Source organism: Lates calcarifer, linkage group LG11 (genome assembly GCF_001640805.2).
Source record: "Lates calcarifer isolate ASB-BC8 linkage group LG11, TLL_Latcal_v3, whole genome shotgun sequence".
NCBI lineage: Eukaryota > Metazoa > Chordata > Actinopteri > Centropomidae > Lates > Lates calcarifer.
Window position 1 is genome coordinate 20,469,830 of NC_066843.1, and position 15,406 is coordinate 20,485,235.

At 38.0% G+C, this 15,406-nt stretch overlaps 1 protein-coding gene across 22 annotated transcripts in view; it reads left to right on the forward strand.

The window, feature by feature from the left end:
- rbfox1 (RNA binding fox-1 homolog 1) overlaps positions 1-15,406 on the forward strand; it is a 335,308-nt gene that overhangs the window by 299,145 nt on the left and 20,757 nt on the right. For 20 of the 22 annotated variants that reach the window (XM_051073944.1, XM_051073945.1, XM_051073943.1 and 17 more), the window contains 4 exons: positions 631-691; positions 3,355-3,408; positions 7,472-7,604; positions 13,202-13,241. In XM_051073944.1, the coding sequence (XP_050929901.1) occupies positions 631-691; positions 3,355-3,408; positions 7,472-7,604; positions 13,202-13,241 (288 nt within the window). The remainder of the gene's footprint in view (positions 1-630; positions 692-3,354; positions 3,409-7,471; positions 7,605-13,201; positions 13,242-15,406) is intronic. The other 2 variants (XM_051073950.1, XM_051073949.1) reach the window with 1 other exon arrangement.

A 15,406-nucleotide genomic window follows, 5' to 3' on the forward strand; every position in this document is an offset into this window, starting at 1 on the left:
TGATTTGATTGGTTGATTGATTGACTTGGTTGGTTTATTTCAGTACATATATTTTCTTTCGTTGTTTTTTGATCTTAAGATTTATTCTTGCAATGAATTTGAGAGGCTGTTGTCTGAGTGTGAATGCTTTGTGTTGCTTTTGTCACAACAGTTCTTCTCACGTTTTAAGGTTGACTGGATGTTGCATAATGCTCCCAACATTTTCTCTTCTCCCCTTACCCCACTGACATTTTCTTTGTCTGTTTTTTCCTCCTCCTTTTCTTCCCCACCGCATGCATCTGTCCATTTACAAAACATCATTTTGCCAAGTGCATCTGTTGTTTCTTTACTTTTGTCTGTATGTTATTGAAATGTCACTAGAATTGGGGAGAGCATGCTGGAAATCGTCTTAAGACAGAAAATATGCAAATGAGAAAGAAAACTGATTTGTTTTGGATGTGTTTTTAAGTGTTTCTGAATGCAATTTTGAAAACACATAAGTGACATGGGTGTTTGCCATGACACAGTGTACTGCTTTCCTTGTTTACAACATTAGGAAACTTTGCATGCAGATTTACTCTAACAAGTACAGCACTTACTACTGACATATACATATCATAACTTATGTAGCCCTCTCTTTACCTGCTGTAGGTCAACAATGCAACAGCCCGAGTAATGACAAATAAGAAGACTGTCAACCCATATGCAAATGGTAAGTCCAAGTTAATGTTTACAATGCCTTTTCAATGTATGTTGCATGTTTTTATTGATTTACAACATTGAATCAAAGTGAAAACAGATCTCTACAAAGTAATCAGTGTTGATTACAAAATATGTATTTGCATTTTTCTGGGTACTCAAAACTTCCTCTCACAGTCCAAAGACATGCAGGTTAATTGGTCACTCTAAATGGCCCATGGGTGTGAAGTGAAAATGAGTGTGAATGGTTGTTTGTCTCTATATGTCAGGCCTGTCACAGAGTGGTGACGTGTTCAGGGTGTACCCTGCCTCTTGCCCAATGTCAGCTGGGATCGGCTCCAGCTCCCCTGCAACCCTTAAAGGATAAGCAGTATAGATAATGGATGGATGGATGTTTGCATAAGTATTTACCGTCTTTAACTGGACATGCTGAATCATTATTGGTGCAGCCAAAGGATTTGACAAGTCACATAATAGTCTGGATCTGCGGTCAGTATCCTTCAACATGAAGATAAAAGGACATCCCAAACAACTCTTCAAAAAGTGACTAAAAAGCTCAAGTCGGGGGATGGCAACAAAAAAAATTTCCAACTGACTAAAGACCTCCTGGAGTCCAGTTAAATCATAGTAGGTAATTCTGGCACAACATTGCCTAGTTCCAAGGTGAGGGTCTGGAGGCCACAAGCTGAACAGTTTGACGTAGTCACCTTCTGCAGCTATATATTGTTCCCAGGACTTCTGCTACTCTTGGAACGCTCCCTGAAAGTTTTGTTCTATGAACATATCAAGCACTATCTGTGACATGCAATGGATCTCCTCCACTGTCAGAACAACAACCTTTTAGCTTGAACTTCATATTGGGGAAAAGTAAGACATCACAAGGAGCCAAATGCAGTGAATAGGGCAGGATGGAAACAATGATTGTCTTGGTGCAGCCAAAAAACGCTGTGAGTGGGCATGTTGTCATGATGGAGTACCTAATTACCATCACATCACAGTTCAAGATGATGCACCAGATGTCCTCCATTCATGATGCACTACCCTGCAAATTCCAAAGAAAAAGACCAGTATGACGCATCTTCGTTTGTGGGCCCTTCCACTGTGAAGACTGCTGTTTTGTCTCTGGGTCATAGCTATAGATCCAGTTCTCATCAGTGGTGATGACTCTCCACAATAAAGCCCCTTTTGAGGGAGATACTTGCAGACTTTGACACAGTGCTGCTTTTGCTCCATGGTGAAATAACAAATGCACACCTGTGTTCACAAAAATGCCAATAACACAGGTCCAAATGTTGATTGCACAAAGTAATGCAGAATGCTGACTCATGATGGTCAAGGCAGTTGAGGATACAGTTATATAATAATAATAATAATATAATAATAATAATAATAATAATAATAACATTCCCTCATCAGACCTAACTTCTCTTGGGACAGCTAACTGAGTGATATCTTGATCATTGTCCCATTCAGAACCCATGTCGTCTATGCTCATGTCAATATTCTCATACTCCAGTTTTGCTTTTAAATGATCTGATTGGCACAATGAATGGCACAAAACAAACTCCTCATAGTCAGTAGCTTAATTTCTAGAACTACTGTCCTCTAAATTGTTCACTATCAAAAAAATGCTACCTTGCACTTAGCCTGACACCCAGGTGCTGCACATTTATGTTGCTATGACAGGAAGCTAACATAAATTTACTGTCTCTGTTTGTAACAGTGACTCACCACTGTCATCATTAGAATATGTAGAGAAAAGCATTAACAAAATAATGCTTTTTTATCATTTTTTGACATTTTGACACCAAAACATTGCTAAAGACAACAAAAATTGAGGAATACTAGGGAGATGAGTGCTTCAATAAATGAAATGAATTAATTAAGCACTTAAGACACTGATTTAGGAAAGAAAAAACAGCAAACAGCTGTTCACTTGTGATCCCCATGCAAACTGTTAGTTCATCAAGTGCAGTTGCTGCCAAAGGTGCATCTTCTAATATTATAAATATTGTAATTCATTTAGACTTTATAGAAGTCTGTTTTCACTTTGACATTAAAGTGTTCTTTTCTTTTGATTGATACCTAAAAAGCCACATTAACTCTAATTTGATTCAGTGTAGAGTTTAGAAATTATGTGACATCATATCATTTTCACCCCCCTTGAAAGTGAAAATAGACGCTGTAAATACTGTATGTATGCATTACAAATGAAAGCTAGCTTCCATCTGTACATTTCAGCCATAGACCATAGACCACAGTGAAACATAGATGTTGCATTTGAGACATCATGGAGAGGTTTCTGACAGGACATTTTAAGGCCTGGATTTTAATTAAATAAAGCTTTTAAACATAGTTGTATATGAACTTAATTGGTATCTGATTTTATTTTTATATTTATTTAATATTTACACTTTATTTGGTCTATAATATAGACAATACGTTTATAATAAAGACAACATAAAGGAAGCATAACCGCAAAAGTAAAATTGTTCACTCTGTTGATTAAAAGTTCATGTGAACTTAGTGTGCTCTAAATATATGAATACATTCCCAGGTAGATTAAAATGAAATCAGAGCATTCTGAGTATGTAACTAACCTCAGTAAAACACTGTTCCCTTGTCTGTCTCTTTCTCTTTGTCTGTTTCTTTGTCTTACTGTCTGCCTTGTTTCAGGCTGGAAGTTAAATCCAGTGGTCAGCGCTGTCTACAGCCCAGAATTCTATGCAGGTAAGAGGACATGCCCTTCTCCATCTGTCACCATCTCCTTTGTCGTTATCTTTCTCCGCCTCATTCTTTTTGTTCTTCAGTTTTTTCAACATCTTCATTTTGTCCTTCTCCTCAACACCCTTCCCCTCTTTAATTTTAACCTTCGTCACCTCTTCCTCCTTAGCTTTCCTTCCAAGCAACATGCAACCAGGCAAAGTCTGTTTATAGCCTGGGAACTATGCTGAATCGCACAAATGCAACAACAGACTGTCATCTCTGCTACAAAACAAACATACATTCTGCAACACCCCCATCCACAAGCTATCCACAATCTCTGCATTCACCTCCACCAACCCTTAACCACCACCCAGCCCCCACCCTGTCATTAACCATGGCCATTAAGATGAAAAAATACCTGGATTTTGTGATAAGAGGAACAAAGACAGATAAGGAGGAGAGGAGGAATAAAGGAAAGTAAAGGACAAGAGAGAAGGAAATCTAATTGTTCATTTCTGCAAGGACATTAAAAGGTATGAAATATATTTTGTAAATTAAAATCAATATTTTCAATTTCTCCAGACAGTCGTTTGCCTAATTCACCCCCACGTTCTTTTAATTACAAAATGGCTTTGTATTGATTTACCTTTGTCTCACCTTTTAAGAACCCAAAATGCCATTGGGGGCGTGTGTGTATTTTGTGTGTGTGCACATGTGCGAAGAGTGTACAAGCTTTTCAGGTTTTTTCTGTATTAGTAATTTGTTCTATTATGTTACTAATAGGCTATTAAAGCCATTCATGATAGATGCCAGGACCTGCTCTTGTGGTTAATTGGTTCAGATGTTTTGATAGAAGAGCAGATTAAGACTACATCTAGATTACATCATCTAAAAAAATGTTTATTTATGTGAAAATATATTTCATACCTTTTAATGTCCTGCTCTGGCAACATGGTGGTGCAGTGGTTAGCTCTGTCACCTCGCAGCAAGAGGGTTCTGGGTTCGAGCCCAGGGCTTTTCTATGTGTCTCCATGGGTTCTCTACGGCTTCCTCCCACAGTTCACAGACATGCATGTCATCAATGAATGAATGAATATATACCTCTGTCCACAGTCAAGCACTTTTGTATGTCAGAAAGCTGTCCTCTTTGCTGTTACACAGCTCCTCCCTCTGATTAGGCAAGTTAGTTAAGCTGGATTTATACTCAACACAAGGGGCTAATTGTAGTCTTACCATGGGTACCTACACCATAAGTTTTGATTTTGTATTTGAGCATTGGATTTCACCCATTGTTATCACCTCTGCAGCTCTATATGCATGTGTTGTATATGTTCAGCCCAGATGGTGCTTTGTATTCTACACAGTAACTGTGTTTACATTCCTTCATTTATTTACATAAAATATACATTTTAATCACATTAATTCAATTAATAAGGGAGATGGGCAGCAGGCTCATCCTTTCTATATAAGTTGAAGTTGCATCCAGTTCACTTCATAGTCATAGTTAGAGAATGGCATAACCTATGTTTCTGAACAACTCAATTTATGGCCAGACACACTGTCAAAAAAGATTTAGCAGTGTAAAAAAGTGCTGGAATTGAGAGTAAAGCAAAATGTCATCAGTATACAAAAAAATTACATGTATGTCATCTCTGATTTTAATACTTTGTATCTGGTCATGGGATCTAATTATAGTGGCTGGGTGAATAGTAATGGAGACAGTGGGCAGCCCTATATTGTTCCATGAGATAGACTGAAAGGAGCAGAATATTGTTTGTTTGTATTAATTATTGCCTTGGACCCATGAAGTGAACAGGGTCAAAATGAAATATCTTGTCTTTAGACTAAATTCCATTCAATCCTGTCAAAAGCTTTTTTAGTGTCCACAAAATGGTCACCAGTGGTGTAATAGTATGGGAAAAAGTGTTAAACACATATATTGTCTGAAAATAGACAACCCTGCACAGAAAGCTGATTGGTCAGGATGAATGAGATTAGATATCACTGATTCCAAACATGCAGTTAACATGTTTGCAATGATTTCATAATCAACATTTAGCAATGGAGTGGGTGATTGTTCTTCCGATGGCAAAGTAATGGCCACAGCACAAATAGAAGGAGGGAGCATATTTTTCTTGAAGGCGGTTCATAGAAATGGTTCATTCAAGGAATCCATAGAAATGGATCGAATGTTGTGAAAATTGTAAACTTAACAGGAAATCCATCAAGACCTGAGGACTTTCTATGTTTGAGAGAATCAATAGCACACAAACTCTGTGTGCTATTAAATCTTCTGATGTAATGCCAGCATCTAAGCATGCCCTCTACTCAGTTAGGCTAACAGAATATTGAAGAAATCCTTCATATTTTCAGAAGTGCAATGACTATAAGATGTGTAGCGTCTCTAAAGTTTTCATTAATCTCATATGGATCTTGTGTTATACTACCGTCAGACTTTTGGTTTAAAATAGCCCCATCTTGACAGGCTGATAATTTTCCACCCACCTCGTTCAACAGACTTTTGCGTAGCATTCAGGTTAAGCAGTTCAGTAACATGGCAACGACACTCCCCAATGGCAGGGCCCTCCCCCCAGCAGGACAATGCTCTCACCACACCACAAAAACTGAACAGAATCTAAGGAACACAACAAAGAGCTTATGGTGTTGACCTGGCCTCCAAAGTAGATCCCAATCTAATCCAGCATCTGTGGGATGCACTAGAACAAACCAGATCCATGGAGGCCCAACCCTACAATCCACAAGCCCCAAAAGGTCCATTGCCACTGCCCTAATGGATCAGAGCTGTTTTGGCAGCATGAGGGGGACCTACACAATATTAGACCAGTCCCACAGATGCTGGATCTGGGGAGTTTGGAGGCCAGGTCAACTCCTTGGGTGCTTGTTTTGTGTTCCTCGAGACGTTTCTGAGCAGTTTTTGTGGTGTGGTGGGAGCATTGTCCTGCTGGGGGTTTTGATGCCATTAGGGGTGTGCTTGGTCTACAACAATGTTTAGGTGGATTGTACGTGTCAAAGTAACATCCAGATGAATGAAAGACCCATGGTTTCCCAGCGACACATTGTATTGTAACCAGATAATCAATGTTATTCATTTCATCTGTTAGCGTTTTTAATGCTGTGGTTGATCTGTGTAGAATATTGCACAGAAAATCTCTTCTTAAACTGGACATGATTGTTACAATGATCCACTTTTGACATTTTATCCCCTCCACGATGGAAAGTTTAGTTGCAGCATCATGTAATTCACCTTAATTCTGCTCACTCTCTGCTCTGCTTCAGCTACCTTGTCTTTCAGAGTTGACAGGGTTTTAGTATCAGAGGGTTATGGTTGTTTGTTGAAGAACCAGTTTAATGCAATTAATCAGGGTTTTCAAAGGATGGTACTCAATAATATCCTTAAGTCCTTGTTCCCCATCTGTATATACCCAGCACATTTCTCATTTAGGCTGAATCAACAGCAGAGTGGAGTAGTGTTGGGAAGAGTCATCAATGTGACTTTAAGGGTCTCCAGGCCACTTGGCCCTAAAATCAAGGTGACAAAAGATGAATAGGAACAATTACCAGCCTCACTCCTCTCCTTGTCTCTCTTTGAGAAACTCTTATCCTTTGGCTCAAACCTTCCATTTTTCATCAGGTCAATGAATGATTCACTGTTTCTATTAGCATTTTATTAGATCTCCTTTTGGAAGAGATGTATAATTAGGGTTGGAAATGGCACCTCGATCTCCTTCTCAACCTTCATTCACCCCAGCTCTCAAATTAAGCTTTGTGTCAGTCGCCCCCCATTAAGATTAATGATAAGTTAATAACAATACCACTGCAATAGCTCCACTCCACTGCCACTCTTTCTTTATTCTTTCTGTTCTGTTTCTGTTCTTTTTTCCTGGAAACAGGAGAGCATTTTACACATTCTCTCCAGGATTCAAATGGTAATGTCAGGTGTTCTTTGTGCTATACCATGCACTGAACACTACTTAAATAATCTGTTGTAAGCAGAAATTGTGTATTTGTTTTGGGGATTTTGTGACATCACCAAAGGTATGCATCATTTTCTGTTCTCTGTCTCCAGTACCAGGTTTTCCCTACCCAGCAGCCAGTGCAGCAGCAGCGTACAGAGGAGCCCACCTACGGGGTCGAGGACGAACCGTATACAACACATTCAGGGCGGCCGCTCCGCCTCCCCACATCCCAGCTTATGGAGGGTGAGCATCCTTTCTCACTCTTGTCCTCTTGTCATTTCTTCCACTTTGGTCTCTCTCTTCCTTATCCAATGGCAAGTCCTGAATATCTGTGCTCAGAGTCAGCGGAGCGATGCATGCCAGTCTCGCCTCACAGCGATAACATACTCTCCCACTTCCACAGCATGCTCAATCAACCAACAGGCATGCTCCAGGACATGTGCCTTTGCACGGACTCATGAGAAATGACTTGTCAATTTGACCTTGTACTGTGGTGTCATTGACCAAGGTTATCTTCATGGAGAAATTGGAGGCCCTCCACTTTGTGTCCACATTTGGAATTTACTCAGTTGCCCCAAAAAAGAGGGGGGGGGGACTAATAAACAAACCAAAAAACATCTTCCCAGCCCCAGCAGCAGCTCTGGCTGACCCTCCATGGCTGGATGCTCTGGACACAAGCCAAGGAGAGCTGTGTATTGTGGGCAGTCAGATCTGATTTGCCATTATTCTGTTGGTTCTTTTTATTTATTTTGCTCTTTATGACTGCAAGCAAATGGACACTAAGGAGGCTGGCTGGGAATCTATTTAAGGATGGGAGCAGATAGGATTTGTTCTCTCCTGCTCACACTAGTCAGGTTTAAATCCAAATGCAGCACAAATTTTTAACTAAGCTTCCAGATAGTCACAAAAGACTGTGCAATTAAATGTGCCTCTTCATCCACTACTCTATTATTCTATATTATGAGTGACATGGATTCTAATAGGTCCAAACATATCAGATGTTTTTTTTTTTTTTTTTTTTTTTTTTTTTTTATCTGCAACTGTTTTTGCTCTCTTCAGTGGAGTGGTAGCTTCAATAATTCAGTCAATTTCAGTCACATGTTTCATGTAGGTCATGTTTTACTTACTGTTTCCACTGAACTTCATCAACTTTTCTAACTTAGCAAAGTGTAAAAACCTATTTAACTTTTATTTAACTTTTTGTAAATTTACTATTTGAATAGGTGGACTGAAACATTGTTTTATTTAATAAAATTTAACATACCTTTTTTAAAACAAAAATTACAACAGTTTTCTCTTAACATCAACATGGGCTTTTTTGTTCGTACCAAGGAAAACAACATATACAAGCTTACAAAAAGCATAGTTTACTATGCACTCTTTTTTATTTTGTTTGTTCATTTTTTTTATTTTATTTTATTTATTTTTTTTTTTACATATGCTATGCAATGTGTAAACACAACAGCATATGTATTAACGTTTTCTTGTCAGATTGGTCCTTGCACAGCACTTGTACTTTCCAACACATCCTCCAGAATCAGAAACTGAATGTATTGCCATTGTAGGTGCATACAACAGAATTCAAATTGCCATTCTATGGTGCAAACATAAAAACTTAGGATATTGACTAAAACATTGGACACAGAACAAGCAGCCAGATAATAATATTTGAATAAATAACTGAATAAATAATCTGCAATAAAACTATATTGCACATTATTAAGTAATGTGCAAGTCAACCTGAACAACCATATTGATCCTTGATATGATCACATGCACTTTGTGAATTATTCCCCAGTGATAGGAGATATGCTTCAAAATAAACTTATAGTATATAATATATAATACTAATAAATCCCAGTTGAAAAATAAATAATAATAATAATCCTCTATGATGTGACAGTGCTATGGTAAAGGTTTTGTTAGATTTGGCACAAAAACTATTTGGTTAGATCATGGTTTGGATTAAAGGGAAAGTACTGTGTTAAGGTTAAAGCACCACTGTTGGTCAGAAGATCATGGTTACAATAATAAAAAAAACATGGTTAAGGTTAAACAATGATTGCTGATCCATCTGTCCCACCTGACCTCCTCCTTATGCAGACTTCGTATCAACCCAGTTTGCTCCTTCCTCCTTCCTAATTGGCTGATGATGTTTCACATGACTGCTAGATGTCATTTCACAATAAAGCTTAACCATAGGTTGTAATAGGCTACTGGTTGTAATTTGACCTATTTTACAGGAAGACTACACTTTGCATGTGAATCTTTGACGCTTATAGTTACTTCTCAAATAAAAGCAAGTATTATAATAATGAAATATTCTGAAATAATAATGGCTGACACAAACAAATAAAGGCTTATAAAAGATAGAAAGTTGGATTTACCCTATTAACTCTATAGCAACTCTTGTGTAAATTCATAATATGCATTCCTTAAACACATACCACACAACACTTCTTAACAAATATAGTACTGAAAGTAGCTGAGAACTGATGGCAATACTTCTATTAAAAGGAGAAAGTAAGAGCAGCAGAGTGGTAGATATGACATGACTTGATGGAGTTAGTACTGTGTACATTATGTGTACATTATAATCAAGATAACACGCAGGAAGTTATAAAATAGCTTATAAAACAGGAGAAAATAAGAAATGTAGGTCCATCTCTAATGTAAGCCTGTTTCTAATTAAGGCATGTATACATATGGTAGATTATTTATTAGTTTAGGAAATGGAAATAAGCCAGTACAATACACCCTCCATCCAACACAGATAGTTTAAAGTAGCTGCGTGGGTGCTCCTGTTTGTTTTCCATCGGTGCTGGTACTATTCATTCCTCCAACTGACAACACTGTCACTGTGAGAAGCCCTAGCAGCAGATGAACCGTCACATAGGATAAGGAAGATAGGTGTTTGAGAGAACACTGGAGCACGGTCCTGACAAAGAGATATGTGCTACAGATTGTACTTTCATTAACGCTGCTGCACCACTTAATTGCCCTGGTGGCAGTCAGATGGTGAATTATTAATGTGGACCGTGATGTATTTTTATTAAAACTGTCCGTCTCAAGTGGCGATGAGGCGACTCCAAATAAATCCTGTGGCACAGCTAGGAGACCAAGTTTGGTTTGTGTGTGTGTGTGTGTGTGTGTCCATAAAATGTTCCTTCATGTCTTTAAGAGGGCCTGACATGACATCCTATAGTATCAATAAGCCAATATGTGCATGTGGCTGTGCTGCAGTCTCACAGAACACATTTTAATGAGTGAAAGAGCTCTCTGGGCCACCTTGACATTTGCAATGTTATTGATTATCAGAGCTGGCACAAACGGTGTGAAACGAGTCTGATGGCTGGTGAAATTGGAAGCTTGGTCTTCTGAGAAGCTCTTCCTGTTAAATGCAGCAGCATCCTGCTCGTTTTATTGGAGGCGAGATGTGGAATGCTTTCTCTTTCTCTCTCACTCACACACACACACACACACACACACACATGCTTACACTGCACAGAGAGGAAGGTTGTTATGTTAAGCACAAATGGTCATACAGTGCTTTCATATCATGAGACAAGAGGTTCCACTGTAGATCAGACAAGAGAGGAAAAATACACACAGTAATGAAATTATGATTAGATGATTAGATTTCTTTGTCATGCATTGTATCAGTAGTAGTTTTCTCGGTAGTGAGCACTAAGTTGAGGTTTTAAACACTCACAATTCATCATCATGATGTCATCGCTGTCTGCTGTAATATCGCTCAATTTTTGCATTTATATAATACACCGTACTGCACTGTGGGGTTGTTACCACTTTTTGTACAACTGCAGAATTTGTGAGAGTGTCATATAGTGGTTTCATTTATACACATAAAATGGCAGACAGTATAGTATACAGACAGTATAGTGCACTGTGTGGTAAGTAGGGATTGATTTCAGACATGACATCTGACTTAGTGTTTTTTGAATTTGACCCATACAAGATTAAAGGACATGTCGGTCTCTGCTGCTTCATTTTCTCTTGCAATCCCACCAATTTTTATAGAAGCTTAACACTAAGTTAGTGGAGTAAAAGCCTTGAAAACACATTTTCTCAGTTAGCTTCTTATGATGAGTGGTGCACATCAACACACTGTCTTCTGCAAGAGTTATGACAGGTTGGGTTGACTCACCACAGATTTCTGTCTCTGCTGTTTTTCTCCCTGCTTTTCTCACTGGGTTAAAGTGGGCAAGACTCAGCTAGAAAGATGTGAAGTCACATACTACACTGCACCAATCAGGCTTCAGCAGCATTTCAATCAAAATCTGATGACACATATAGGAATGTTTGGTCATTGTGTGTGTGTGTGTGTGTGGTTTAAATAGAACTGACTGACAAACACAGAGTTTTTACTTTGATTATTGCTTATTTAGTTTTCTATAGAGGTCACATTTTGTGATCCTGGATAACTGCTGTCATGAACCATGGTTTTCACCTGGTGCAGTTAATTGTACATTCTCCAGTCTATAGCTGTGTGTGTGTGTGAGAGAGAGAGAGAGTGTGTGTGTGATGCACAAAAAATATATATATAAAAGTAATTTTTACTCCTCTCTGTCAAAGCAAAGGAGAGAGGAGAAAAGAAGTTAATGCCTGACAAGGTCATTGTGATTGAAATATAACATTCACAAATATGGGGAATATTTAACACTGTGAGGATCAATATTCAAATGAAAGACAACAGAGGACATGGTTTTTATTGCCAATTATCATCACAAAGTCTCCTCAAGTCATTCTGAAGTGCAGTGGTAGAATAAAAGAGTAAATGCAGAATTGAAGAAACTTTGCACAGTTACAATGCAGCTTGAAACATCATTATGTTTTTTATTTAGTGTGGTAAATGTTCCCTCTGTTTGTTAGAAGTTCTGTGTTGAGACCAGAGTGAACACATGGAAGGCCAGGAGCAGCAAAATGATTCTACTGACCTATACAAATATATATTGTTGTTTTTTACTCGTAAACCCTTTTGTCCATGTCAGGATCCTGATGATGACTTAGTTTTTCCAGTGATCTGGTTGGTCATTGGTCAGGCTGTTGGCAGGTTTTGATCTGATCCTCTGAAGGAGGTTAGCTGGTGCTCCTGACTTAAGCCCAAAGATAACTGGATAACCATGGTCAACAAAAGCACTGTTGTCCATTTTGAAAATTAAGAGACTTTGGATCGTATTCAATTTGTCAAGTTCAAACTGCTCAAAAACACAAGGCTTCATGTTTGTTGTAAAAAAAAAAAAAAAAAAAAAAAAAATCTTCACAGTACCTTTAGAATATGATGCAAATTCATTTTCAGGAACAGACAAACACATGAACTAAATACACTGTAACAATGTAAGTGAAAAAAAGAGCAACATAAATCCAAATCATATTTAGAGGTTGAGTTTGTATGAATGTATTTGAATGAAAATATGGTGAGGAAATTGTTTTTTTTTTTTTTCCTTTTCTCTCCCCAGTGTTTTGCATCATGCTACAAACATGTCACTGAGTATGACTTTAACTTCTATTTTTGATTAAGAAAAATAAAAATCAAATCAACTCTCTGATGCTGCAGCACAAACCTAGTGAGAGAGCCTTTTGGACCCTCCCAGCCTCCTTATCCAGCCATTAGAGAGCAGAGGGGGGTGCCTGCTGTATTTCCCCTTTGCCTCTGCCTCTCTTATGTCTTTTGTTTGTTTGTTTTTTGGTTGTTTATTGGATTGAGGAGATGAGGGGTTGGTTGGTAGCTAGCCCAGTGCCTGCATGTCAACATGCACTAATATGGATGTTTTTGTTTTATTGTGTGTTTGTCTGTTTGTTTGTGTTTGCATCCTCTGCAGTGTTGTTTACCAGGATGGATTTTATGGTGCAGATATTTATGTAAGTATTATTTACTGGTATGACATTGCATGCTACACCGCCATCTCCGTCTTTGCCCCTGTTGCTACGCACATGCAAGCCCCCAACCTTCTGTACTCATACATGGCTTCACCCTCAGCTGGGGGAGCAGATAACTGGTCATGTCACAGCCTGCAGTTCAGATTGGCCTCAGCAAAGAGACTATAGGCTAGAAACATCAACAGGCACTGTGAGAAAGACACAAAAGCTGCATTGTAACAAATAACAGGCACATAAATGTGTTTTTTACAGGTGCGAAAGGGCTAAATCTATAAACACGTACACAGCAACACAGGGGTGAGAAAATTATTCAAAATGGAAAGATGAGTCACAATTCAGAGCTGATTCTTGATTCAATAAACAGAAAGAGCACCAGACTCTTACTCTAATGCACTGTGTGCCAAACCATTCACTCACATATTTAGTCCACTGTACTGTAATATGAAATGTAACTGACAGTGAAGCTAAATGGTCTCAGTGAAGGTCAGTGTCTGAAAGAACACCTACAGTAGAAAAAGTGTTTTGGTAAATACATTATTTCTTTTTTTTAATGGAACCATTCTGCAGTAATCTGCCTGTATAAGAATAATGAAATGATGTGAATGAATTGCAACACTGTAGCTCATAGACCACAGTGTGTTCTTGGTAACATTTCCTCATACAGAGAAAAAATTATTTCATAAAAAAAATGGTTAAATGTAAAGATGAAAGTGGCAGGAACTTTTTTTTTGTCTACTGAACAAATAAATATGTTGAAAGAAATATAGAAATGAAATTTTGCTGTGTAGATAAAATGGCTAGCAGCTCTTTTAAGATAATTTCACAGTTTCAAACACAAATTAACAAAAACAAGGACTGCATCTTTGACAAAATTATCTTTATACAAGGCTCATTTACTGGTTTTACAGGGAGAATTATAATTCCCTACTTACTCTGAATGTTACATTGGAACCTGGATTGTCTAGGTTACCATTTATTATTCAGTGTGTATGCACACAGTACATTGCTTGTTGTGTAATAATAAACCATATAGTAAACTGATCACATGGTTTAGATGAACATTTTAATTACAGTTATTTTACACTGTTATTTTAATTGATAATTATTTGATTAATAAACGATGTAACATACGTTTGATTAGTACATTGGAAAATACATAATGTTTGAAAATAAAACTGTGTAATCAATATAAAGGAAAACTATCTTCAGACTCAGCTTTCTAATTTACTCATGAGAATGTTAGAATCACAAACTGAACTGATCAGCTGTGAATCAGAGCAGCATTATCATCTGTGCATATGTGTTCAGTTTTCATTAGGCCTGTCTTGTAAAACACATCTTGATCTTGATGCCAAGTAACATCTGAGGTTTGGATTCAGCAAGCCTGTACGTTGTATTGGTGTGTGTGACTTGACTGTCCTCACTCTCTCTGCTCTGACTCTTCATGTTGGTAAATATTTACACATCTCAAGCATGGCTAAGAGGAAATGTTAAAAATCATACTACTACTACTACTACTACTACTACTACTACTATGACTAATAATAAATAAATAAACAGGTCTGACCACAGTCATTTAACTGGAGTCCATCCAGGGTGGTGTCATGAATCAGAACTCAGACAAACTTATCGAAATGTTAGATAACACTGAGCCCACTTTGTGAAACACAGTCATCATGGTAGGTTTAAGAAAGGCCCTCAGAAATGTAAAAAAACAGAGTGATTTAAAATTGAACAGCATTAGTGTATAACAACATCTAAAAACACAGGTTTAGTCCATTTTTAAAACAGCATTTAAAGCGCTAATATTGATATAGTGAACAATAGATAGCATGGTGGAAGCTCCAGGGAGCGTCAGGCTAATGATGCACTGTGTGTGTGTGTGTGTGCGTGTGTGCGTGCGTGTGTGTGCGTGTGTGGAGGAGGTGCCCTCGATAGCTCCCATAACATTCGACCTCCTTGCCTCCCCATTAGCCTTTATACCCTGCCTGCCACAGGGATTGATTGCCATGCTGCAGTCACAACATTTGATATTCATTAGCACAGGGATCGAGAGCCCCTGACGCAGTGTTTATGTTTATTGAAAAAGAACTACCTAAGAAGTGAGTTCAGTCAATTCATCCCAATAGCAAATTAGATAAGAGAAA